Raw genomic sequence first — 11,972 nt, 5'->3', positions numbered from 1 at the left:
GCATTTAGGAAGAAACGTCACTGCAATGGAAGGGTTGAAAACCGGAGCCGGCATAACAACCTCATTGTTTACGGTGTGGTGAAAGACACTACTGAATCACCCGTTTCGTTGAACCAGAAAGTGGTTACCGAGATTTTTGACGAGAAGCTAGGTGTGAAGGTATCAACGATAGAAAAAGTACACAGGCTCGGAAGGCATCTGGACTATAAAACACGACTAATATTAATACGCTTTTCTTCTCTAGACGAAAAATCTGCACTTTTGAAGACCGCATTTAAATTAAAGGACATAACGGTGTCTCTATCGAACGTCGACGAGCTTCTGGAACCCGGTATTGCATCCTTCGAAGGCGTTGTTCGTCCAGTCTTTATCCTGAAGAGTGGCGTTGTGTATATTCCACCGTTCTAAGGGTAAACTCCAGTTGTGGTCGATGCACAGTCAGGCAAAGGGAATAATTCGCTCTGGATGCCGCCGCAGAACCCATTGGACAATAGATATCCAAGGAACATCCGGTGGACATCCTGCAAAGAACATTGGGACGTCCGTAGGATATCCGCAGAAATCCCAGGGACGTACTGGGGACGTCCGTAGGATGGGCCTGTGCAAAGAAATTGTTCATCCAGGTGACATCCCACGTACATCCAAGTCGGACTTTCGGACGTCCCTCGGATGATTAGAAAGAGACATATTCCCCGTTAAAATATCCACCGGATGTCCAAAGAATAACCTTTTATGGATAACGGACATCCACGGGACATCCTTTTTTTTATCCGAACTGGAGCTCACCTGGACCGTACCGGTCAGGATGGTTCCATCAAAATGCCTTTCCCTACGCATGCCAGAACTTTCCTTAGCCATATTTTCTCGTGTTTTCCCACATTTATTTCTTAAAAATGTCTGTTCATCCAGTTTTCTGCAGTTGATGCAGCAACTAGTTATAGTGGCTTAAGAGGGCATTGAAAAGAAAAAGCTTTTTTTACGCAGCCTGATTGTCCCATGGACAAATTGTGACCGTTACAATTTGTCCCATGGACAAATTGTAACGGTCACAAGTAATTTTATTACTTTAAGAAGTAATCAGATTACTCTTGTGATTACTGCCTAATAAAAGTAATCAACTGATTACTAAATTACTCCAAAAAGTAATCGATTACAAGTAATTTGACTACTTAATTGTAATGCGTACGGTACAAGTCTGGTCCCAGTTGAGCCCTTTCGACCATATAAATCGTTTTGGCGACTTTGCTTTGCTTGTCATAGTAAAACAGGAAAAGTTCGCAAAGGCATGTTCATGCTAACTGTGCTGCACTCTCTAGATGATGCATAACAGCATGGTCACATCGTTTAACTCTAAAAAGATTTAATAAAATAAAAAAAAAATAACGAGGAACATTATACTGTACAAACTTTGTACCTCTAAAGAACCATATGCTAAAAGTTAGGAGGAACAGATTTGTTCACAAAAATTAAAAGCAACACTTTTTAAGTGCAACTACACACCTAAACAACTTTATAAAAAAAAACACAGTAGGAACAGGCAGTTGATCACAATGATCATACTGCAACAATGTTAGCAGGGGTAAACATGCAGTCCTTGCAAGGTAGTCATGATTCATGCGAAGGAAAACAGGGGATCGTCGATCACTCTGTCCTGGCACGTAATGCAGTGGCGGCTTACTCTTGTTATCGGATGCCCTTCTGCGCCTGGTTCGCAAAGCCTTTGAGAATTAAAAAGAATGTGCATAAATGGCCGCTTTTGTCCGGTGCTGCCAGTACAAAGCAGTTGACAATCGCCTGCACATGGATCGCGACCATACAACATACTCTATGCAGCTTCTTTGGTAACATCTTTTTCAAAAATAAACAATGCTATAGTTTGTAAAGAAAAAATGCCAAGCAAGCCCCTTCAAAATTATTCAATCCAACTGAACTTAGTCATGTTCAAAATATCACAGTATGAATAAACATGTCATACAAGCGTTACAACCTTGACATGCATTATGCCAAATGTACAGAAGAACAAAAATTCAAAACAAAATTTTTTTAAAATGTAACACATGTCATCAAAGACCACTTCAAAAACAACACCTTAGTCTGACCGCACAGTGGATCGCAATGGTTTTACTGCAACATTACCAAGGGTAGCTAACCCCTGCAAGGTACACCATGCTATATGCAGCCTCTTTGGTAACATCTTATCAAAAATAAGCGACACTATAGCATGTTAACAAAAAATTCCAAGCAAACCCCTTCAAAAGCATTCACTTTGTCTAAACTTCGATATGTTCAAAATATCACAGTATGAATAAACAGTGCTATACAAGCATTACAACCTTGACGAATGTTATGCTAAGTGTAAGGAAGAACACATTTCTTCACAAAAATTCAAACCAAAAAATCTTAAAATTTTCTATTAAAATCTATTTCACCTGTCATCAAAGGCAACTTCAAAAACAACACCTCAGCTGGAATGCACAGTGGATCACAGTGGTTTTACTGCAACATTACCAAGGGTAGCTAACCACTGCAAGGTGCACCACACTATATGCAACTTCCCTAAAGAACCTTTTTTTTGTGAAAAAAAGCACAGCAAAAACTTGTACACTGAAAAGTAAAAAAAAAAGTCACTCCACCTGAAATCAGATGTGCGAAAAAATATTGCGGTGCAAATCCACAAGAGCACAGAAACGATGTTCACAGGCAGTGAAAGGCAAGTATGAAAGAAAAAACAAATGCACCTAGAAGAGGCCTTGCATAATGAACTTCAAAAGAAACTGCTGTGGTCTGATATATATAAAGTTTGCAAGCGAAACCTCAGATGCACACAAAGGAAAGCTGTTTTGACCTCCTACTCCCCGCTGGCACTCTGCTCCTTGCTGATTCATTTCATTCATTCATTTATTGATACTGTCAGCCCTTGCACAGGGCTATTACAGGGGTGGAGAAAAAAAAGGACAATAACAAACAAACATGTACGCTTACACGCAAGCATACACAAAGGTTACAGACATATTGAGAGGCTTCGTCATTTCGGCAGTTTACGAAACGAATATCACTTCGTAGTTGTGAAACATTTCTTTACACAAGCTGTAGTGGTTTTAGTTTGTAGCACATACAATAATATCACTGACACGGTCCAGAAATTCATTTAGCGACATAGATGACACAGCAGAATCAGGTAATATATTCCAATCTTTAATAGCCCTCGGAAAAAAACTGTACTTAAAGCAATCGTTTTTAACAGATGGATTAGGAATGTACATGCTATGACGATGTCTTGAGGATTCGGTGGAGGAAATTTCAAAGTACTCGGATTTCCTTATTTTTACGCAATTATGAATAATCTGAAAAAGAAACTTTAACCTTTCATACTTCGTTCTTGATTCAAATGTAGGAAGATTGGCAAGTTCACATAGTTTTGTGGGGGAATGAACGTGGCTGTATTTATTAAAAATAAACCTGGATGCGAGTCGCTGGATTTTCTCCAGCTTATTGCAATTTGTGACGGTATATGGGTCCCATACAATTTTAGAATACTCGATGACGGGTCTTACCAGTGTCTTATAAGCTAGACTTTTTATTTCAGGAGTTGCAATAGCGAGGTTTCGTCGAAGGCACCACAGTGCTTTATTAGCTTTGATGCATACGTTATCAATGTGAGTGTTCCATTTTAGATCAGGAGTAAATATTAAGCCTAAGTATTTATGTTCTTTAACTCTCTCCAACTCAGCACCCGCAATGCAATAATTATAAGCCAAAACATTTATTTTTCTCGTAATAGACATGAAGACAGATTTTTCAGGATTTAGCACCATTTGCCAATTTTGACACCACTTTTTAATTTTTTCTAAGTTACAGTTTAATTCGACTTGATCAGCCGATGTTTCAATTTTATTGTAAATCACACAGTCGTCGGCGAATAGTCTGATTGGAACCGAGATGTCATTGCGCAGATCGTTAATGTAAATCAAAAATAAAAGAGGACCCAAGACACTGCCCTGGGGTACGCCTGAAACAACTGGGGACATAGTGGATTTGCTACCCCCAACTTTAACGTACTGTTTCCGTGATGAAAGATAAGAGGAAACCACTTCGTGATGGCTGGATTCTTAAAAACAGCACTGATTTTCAATAGCAATTTGGGGTGAGATACTTTGTCGAACGCCTTTGCGAAATCTAGGAATATTACATCAGTTTGACCACGACAGTTTATCCTTTGAGAGAGATCATGAACAGTTTCTATGAGCTGGGTAGTCGTGGAAAGACCTCTGCGGAAACCATGCTGCGATTTAAATAATATGTCATATTTTTCAAGGTAAGCCAGTAGGTGTTTAGATATGATATGTTCAAGGAGCTTTGAGCATGTACTAGTAAGGGAAATGGGGCGAAAGTTACAGACGTCATTAACACTACCGCTCTTGTGGATGGGAATAATTTTTGCTATTTTCCAAGCGCTGGGAAAAGAACCGCTACTCATAGACAATCTAAAGATGATAGTAAGGTATTTAGAAACCCACTCAGCATACCTTTTTAAAAATTCATTCGGAATTTCGTCTGGACCTGGGCTCTTTTTTGAGTCGATGTTAAGTAGAAGGTTAAAAACTCCTTGCTCACTTATATCTAAGTTATTGATGGGAGGATTGTTGGAAGAATCACTAAAGCTTGGCAAATTTCCATCATCGTTGGTGAAAACGGATGAAAAAAAAGTGCTAAAATTTTCAACGCTCTGCTTTTCATTTTTTGGGTCAGAGGCACGCTGCTGGAACTTAGCCGAAGGGTTGACGTACCGCCAGAACTTCTCAGGTGCCTCGCTAAGGAATTTTTTAAGTGTTATACTATAAAACCTTTCTTTAGACTCTCTAACTAGACGCCTCAGCTCCCGACTCAATCGCTGAATGCAAGTTTTTTTTTCTACACCTGTACCATGTGAACTCGCTCGTCTCCGCTTCAGTTGTCGTTTTGCGTGGATTATTTCCCTTGTAATCCAAGGATTTTTGTTCGCGATTTTTTTAGGGCGCTTTGGTATAAATCGCTCAATACACCGTAACGTCATGCTTGAAAAATAGTCCCATAACGTGTCTGGGCTAGCATCTGATTGGTAAAGAAACATAAAATCATCAAACGATTGTTCAAGGCAATCAAGTACGCTTACATCATCAGCACTTCTAAAATCCAAAAACATCTTTCTTGAATGACTGTGCGATTTTTCTGGGGTAACATTCAATGAGACGAGTACCATCCTATGATCGGATAGGCCTTCTTCGGTTTCACATTTCGAAAAATATGGTTTTAAACTCTCGGAAACAAAAACTAGATCTAAAATTGTTGACGTTGTTGAACATACTCTAGTGTAATCTGTTACCACCTGGGATAAGTTATAGCAAAATACAAGTTCTAATAATTGATCGCAACTAGCTACTTCCGCCGTTCCATGAGAATATGATGACCAGTCAATCCCAGGTAAATTAAGATCTCCCAGTAACAAAATGTTGTCTCCGTAACGTAAATTGGAATCCATGTAGCCCCTTAGTTTTAACAGCATTTCAACTGGCGAATTCGGGGCTCTGTACACGCCACCAATATAAACTGTACGGTTATTCAATTTTGTCTTGATCCATAATGCTTCTACATCCCGTACTTCCTCAAGGACTTCAAATTTGATGTTATTTTTAATCATAATAGCAACTCCGCCTCCCCTTCCCTCTCTATCTTTTCTTATTATTGAATAATTCGGTGGAGTAACTTCGGAGTTTAAGATATTTTCATGAAGCCATGTCTCGGTAATTACGGCCACTTCAGGATCGTGCTCTAGCATTATGCTTTCGAACGCGTCAACCTTGTTTGCAATACTTCTGGCGTTTATGTTTAATATTTTAAAACATGCTGAATCATTTTGTTTTAGTCACTCGTTATTTGCTTCCGGTGGAACGCGACACTTGTATCTCTCATTGCTGACTTCATTCCAGGCGTACAGAACATTGTTAAGCCACAGCTTATCAAAGACTAGATTGACTTTGGCACCGTTTTTCCTCTCCTCTGCGGTTGAATTCCACAGGTTCTTTCGAAGCTCAACAACCCTCTTGGAATAGTCTTCATTGATGCTAATTTGGGTACCTTTAAGTTTGACACAGTTTTTCATGATAGCCATTTTCTCTTTAAAATCCCCAACTGTAAGTATTACAGGGCGATCTCTACCAGTCATCTTTTTTCCAAGTCGATGTATACGTTGGATAGAGTTCAGTTTTTGACCTAGTATAGCGTCAAACACCTCATTGTTGATTTTCCTCATTAGTACATCCTCGTTTTCAGAAGACTCTTCCTTAATTCCCCTTACGATAACGTTATTTCGTCGTGAACGATTTTCTAAGTCATCAATTTGTTTTACAAGAGTATTTATTTCGACATCGTAGCCACTAACAGAGTTTTCAAGTTTAGCAAGCCTGTTCTCAGTTTCACCTACGCTCTCAAGTTTTTTTTCTATCGCAAGTAGCCTGTTTTGCATTTGTAGCATACTTTCTTCCGAAGAAGTCTGTTTTACTTGTACCTCAGTAATTTTAGCAAGGATCTCCTTTTGTGTCCGAATCATATCATTAAACATTTCTTGCGTAATAGGCCCAGGGTTTTCCTCCACATCTCCAGCTAGTATGAGCAACAGGCCTGCTACAGAGAAACAATCGCGTACACAAGCTGCAATTGTGTGTGGACACGGCAACACAATCAAACAGTGGTAATCGCTGTGAAAAACATGTTTTCTATCACCAACCTGCATGAGTAGTGGTACATTAGGCGACATCATCACGGCTGGGTTGCCGTGTCCACTGACGCCCGCAGCCGCTTGCGTTTCCTTTATAGGCAGTGGTGGCGCTGCTTCTTGAAGTTCTTCTGACGTCATCGTGCCCGTGAAGGGTGCGCTGTAGATGTTGGCCACGTGTAGCAACTGCAGATGAGCGATGTCAGCGCGATATCCGATAGGCGATGAAGACGACGTTTGGCCCGAAGCGATGAGTAGGCACCAAGTGCAAACCTGCATGAGTAGTGGTACATTAGGCGACATCATCACGGCTGGGTTGCCGTGTCCACTGACGCCCGCAGCCGCTTGCGTTTCCTTTATAGGCAGTGGTGGCGCTGCTTCTTGAAGTTCTTCTGACGTCATCGTGCCCGTGAAGGGTGCGCTGTAGATGTTGGCCACGTGTAGCAACTGCAGATGAGCGATGTCAGCGCGATATCCGATAGGCGATGAAGACGACGTTTGGCCCGAAGCGATGAGTAGGCACCAAGTGCAAACCTGCATGAGTAGTGGTACATTAGGCGACATCATCACGGCTGGGTTGCCGTGTCCAGTGTCGGAAGTGCTGCAAGGCCTCTCAATCCGACTCTAGATCGCAGTGTTCCAGCGTCGGAAGTGCTGCAAGGCCTCTCAATCCGACTCTAGAAATTCAAAGATAAAGGGGAGTACATTTTATTTTCTAGACAAAAAAAAGTACGGTCCAAATATAGTACAATAGTTATCCAGAAAGGGGTGCACAAAAAGAATAAAAATATGGTATGCATTATACACCCTCACAAAAAAAGAAAAAACTGGCAGGTCAATAAACAAGAAACTGTGGCTGCTATACATTATTCAACTGAAAGCCAAAAAATTAATGCTATCAAGGACATTGTCGGCTTGTAGCGGTTAAACAAGAGAACAATAAAAAAGTATTGTTAAGCTAAACAGCACACGGAAGGGGTACCGGGCACCATAGTCAGCGCCTGTTTGTCTCCTTTCCTCCGTCCCGTCTGTTTAGCTGGGGTACACTAACAAATGAGATTCTGCAAAGCAATCCAAATTTGGAGTTTTATGGCCCAAATTTCAGCACTGAGAAATGCCATAGTGGCAGTCTCCTGATTTGTTTAACCACCGGGGGTTTTGCCCTAAAGAAACGCAGCCTCTGGCAGGGAAATGAATGGCTCAGGCTGGGATGGGATGCATTAGCTACTGTTCCACAGAGGGGGTTGAAAAAACTTCAACTGCATTTAAGCAATATGGTTGTAGTAATCAGTGGGATGATGAATTACCATAAAATTCTGAGCAAGCGCCCACTCAAAGTAAGGAGATAATTGCAAAAATTGGGGAATGGGCGCTCTTTAGGTCATCAATTTTTCCTACGTGTTGTGGAAATCACTAGGTTTCTCTTCCCTATCTAGGCCCTAGCCACGCGCAGGCCATGGGGGGTCGTTGCCATCATAGCGACGGCTTCCCAGATGCGAGGATTCGAGGCCGTATTCCCCGAAGGGGACAGCTCTCCCTCGCCCTCGTAAGGTGAAAGTGCCGCCGGCGCACCCTTGGGAGTGATTGTGGATGCGTCCCGTTTCCGGGCTAAACTTCTACCGGCCTCCCCAGGGCGCGTCCATTTCCCGAAAGGCTATATAAGCCGGCCCCAAACTTGGGCCGGAGGCTCTAGTCGGCGGAAGCTCTTGCTCTATTGAGCTCGGTTTTTCTTTGTGGGCTTCCAACTTCCCGTGAATCTGTCTATTGCGGCAGCGCGGGAAACCGACCGGGTGATACTAGCAACTGAGCCAGCGTCCAGACTTTCACTGTCCTAGAGCGAAGCGTGTTGGCATATGAGTCAATAGACACGTCGAAAATGGACTCACTGTGTTGGTGCAGTCTCTCGTCCACCGGAGCCAAGAGGCAGTGAATGGACGAACCCGACCGTAGCTGCGCAAAGAGCGGACTATGGCGTGGATAGTTACCTCGATGAGGACTTTTTGCTAAAATAGCGAACCCACAGTGTGTGCTGCGCATTCTTTTTCAGATGTTGCAAAATTTGGGAGTGGGTGCTTAGTATTTAGTAGGCAGATGCTCAGTATTTTACGGTATCTTATTTATTTTGCACTGGCCTCATAAAAGCAACATTTTCAAATCCCTAGGGCTACACATGCATGAAAAGCGTACCTTCATTTTGGTGCGCTTCAGGTGCTCTGCACCTTTGGCCCTTGGCCCTTTCAGGGGCGTGCCGAAGCCAAGACTTGATTGTGTCCTCGATGGCATCTTTACCTCCTGGCAACTTCTTTGCAGCATCTGAAACCAGATTAGTGCATAACACTAAAAACACTATACCCAAAAATGCTTGAAAAAAGAAAGGGGATCAGTGGTCGATCATGTTAGTGCAAGGCAGCTCAGAGCACATGGAGCAAACATTTGCTTGGCAGAACCCACGGATCCTGAGTCGAGTCCTTAGCTGTCCCCATTCCAATTAGGGTAAGAATCATACCAGCATGCGCTTGTGCAATTAACTACTGCTTGGTGCACTTAAAGAAACACAGCTTAGCAGTCATACTACAGTGCCTGAAACGCATCTTCACCTGGTGTGCTTATCGAGTTTTTATTTTTGGCTTTTCGTCTTCCGGCTCGTGGCATCATACACCTTCGTGTTGTTGCCTGTTGCGCCCTGGTGGTGGCACAGCAGGAGGGCAAACGCCTGTTGCAGTTCGCTCAGCAGACAGTCAGCTGACAAAAACTATCCAGACACGGTTCGAAACGTCGCAACAGCAGAAATCCTTACATCCATTGGTGTTCTGGTATTTCCACCACCAACTGCCGGAATGGTGACAATTGACAGCATGAACTGCTTGCTTTGCGGTTGTCACTTCTTACCACTCACCAGTCAGAGACGCGTCCCGGGCACCATAGTCATACCGCACTGGCTACATTGCTCATCCACAACACAAGCCAGCGTTGCCATACACTACAAGACCGATTTTATGCTGTCTAGTGTCTAACTTGCTTCTGCTTGAAAAATGTGCATCTTACAAAGGAATGACAGGCCACACAAGTTATTCAAAATGGGCAAAGTATCTAAAGATTCAATGTACAGAATTATGTAGGACATAAACCAGGTCCATTTCATGCTAACCTGGTAAAAAGACAAAATTACTTAAGTGAGGGAAAAGCAGTGCGAGGGATTTTTGTTGTCTCAGTTTCCCAGAAAGGTCCAACTCAAGAGAAAATGTCTTCCCAGGCACTGTGACTGGCTCGAAAGGCCCACATCTTTTGCCATTGGCCTAGTAAGTAGCATAAAAGGAGGTAAACATTCAGCAATGATTGCTTCAATGTCTGAGATGAAAATAGCCAGAAAATGTTTTCACATTCACAGGAAAGCTGGTAAACAATACAAACGTGACTTTTTTCTTGCTGTCAAAATAAGTAAGCTACTATTTACATGGAAGATGGACAAATATTAAAAAATTTGATTTTTGAGCTTTTTAAAAGTGATGTCGTACATCTAAGAGTAAACCTGTAGATAAGTTTTGTTTGACATCGAAATAGTCACTTTCTCAAGTTTCTTGCTTACCAGTAATTGCAGTGGCAGTCTTTAAAACTGAAAAGTTGAGTTTTCCCTTTCTTCCGATCCACGAGAACTGTGCAGCTAGCTCATCAGTTAGCAGATACGTCAGCATCCGCTTCGTGGCCTTGCTTGCAGTCTTGCCCCCGAGTTGCTTGAGCTCATGAACCTGCATAGACAGCATGGGATATTTTGAGTGAATGTAACTTAATTCAGGAAAGCATGGCATAACCCAGGCATGATTATGTGAAAAAAAAATATTTGTGGTAAAATGTCTCGAACGCAACTAGTGCAGTGTTGGCCACGCAAATACAGCACTACTGACGGAGCTCTTCACTGCACCGCATGTTGCCTATTTGCGTCTCCAGTTCGTTGCTCGCTTTCTCGCGGCAGAAATGGGAACTGCTCTAGCGAGAATCACCCGGCTTCTTTCTTCAGCAGCCACTGCAGAACTGCGCGTCATCGCTGATCATTTCGCTCTGGCATCTTTTGCTTTTAATTAAGCGCCCCCATTTTTACCTCACTTGACTGGGTGGTCAGCTGCTTAATAGAAACCGAACAACAGCTGCATACCCATCAAAACATTTCTCTACGTACAATGTCTAATGAACTTTTCAGGGGATTGTGTCATGTGGTTTTCAATATGATGCAAAAGACAACTGAAGTGTTCTCTTAAACTGAAGTTAAGCCAAGTTACCCTTTAAACAGCCGCACAGCTGTATAGCAGTATTAAAGTAAAATACTTACAAGACGTAGAGCCTTCTCTTCATCCAACTCTTTCTCAAAGGCCAGGAGGTCAAGTAGTGTGTTGAACGCTTGTTCGACGAGGGATGGGTGTGCAATAACTGCGTGGACTGGAAGGATTGCGCAGAGCTTGTTGAGCATCTCGCCATGCTGCTGCAGCGTGAAGCGCATGATGTTTAACAGCCGCAGGACGTGCTGCTTGAATGCTTGTTGTATGAAAAAGGAAAGCAATTGAAAATATATTTTACACGAGGATAGAGATAGTTTACACTTGCATTTTTATTGGGCATGGCACAATTCCTGCAATGAAACTACATAGTTACTCCATTGTTTAACTTAAAAAAATTGAGCAACAAATCCAAAGGGCAAAAATGACGAGGTCCATATAATCTTGAATGACGCTTCAAATTAATTGCTTGGGGAAAAAGTAGAAAAGAGTATAGTTAGAAACACAACCTTGTGATCTTCCATGCCCAATACATTTCTGTGCACTCAGGCTTCACCACTTTTGAAGGCTTAGATAGCTCACGTTATCCCTTTCACTGGAAGCACTGCTGTCCTTATCCGTAACTCTTTATGGCAACCAGATATATCAAAAAACGATCTTTGGTTAGAAAAAGAAATTAAGAAGCAGAAGAAAACAGGAATACAAAAAAGAGGCACAGCATACAAAACCAAACATGCCAGCACAATCAGCTTGCCAAATGTCAGCGTCATTTATTTCTTGGTCCTGCTTTTTTTTACACTACACCCCAAATCTAGAACTTAATGAAATTTTACCAGAAAGAATGTGAAAAATATTTACCCTGACCTTGTGGATCCTGTAGCTCGCTTGCTTGAAGCCCTACAAGTACACAGGCTTTAGAAATGCTATTTAAGACTACTAAATGTCCTCTAGAC

At 42.1% G+C, this 11,972-nt stretch overlaps 2 protein-coding genes across 2 annotated transcripts; both read right to left on the bottom strand.

Annotated features, from left to right (window-relative positions):
• Nucleotides 1-4,335: 4,335 nt before the first annotated feature.
• LOC115324702 lies at nucleotides 4,336-7,057 on the bottom strand. The gene has a single exon (XM_040206052.2). The coding sequence runs from the start codon at nucleotides 7,055-7,057 to the stop codon at nucleotides 5,903-5,905; it is 1,155 nt and encodes a 384-aa protein (XP_040061986.2). The 3' UTR covers nucleotides 4,336-5,902.
• A 1,858-nt stretch (nucleotides 7,058-8,915) lies between these two features.
• Nucleotides 8,916-11,543, bottom strand: LOC115320304. The gene is made up of 4 exons (XM_042289006.1): nucleotides 11,529-11,543; nucleotides 11,076-11,342; nucleotides 10,338-10,497; nucleotides 8,916-9,064 (listed from the first exon to the last, which is right to left on the bottom strand). The coding sequence occupies exons 1-4, from the start codon at nucleotides 11,541-11,543 to the stop codon at nucleotides 8,916-8,918; spliced, it is 591 nt and encodes a 196-aa protein (XP_042144940.1).
• Between the last annotated feature and the right edge of the window lie 429 nt (nucleotides 11,544-11,972).

This window comes from Ixodes scapularis, unplaced genomic scaffold (assembly GCF_016920785.2).
Source record: "Ixodes scapularis isolate PalLabHiFi unplaced genomic scaffold, ASM1692078v2 PGA_scaffold11__112_contigs__length_91849675, whole genome shotgun sequence".
In the NCBI taxonomy this organism is placed as follows: domain Eukaryota; kingdom Metazoa; phylum Arthropoda; class Arachnida; order Ixodida; family Ixodidae; genus Ixodes; species Ixodes scapularis.
The sequence above is the reverse complement of the archived record's forward strand: the minus strand, read 5'-3'. Positions and strand labels throughout refer to the sequence as shown.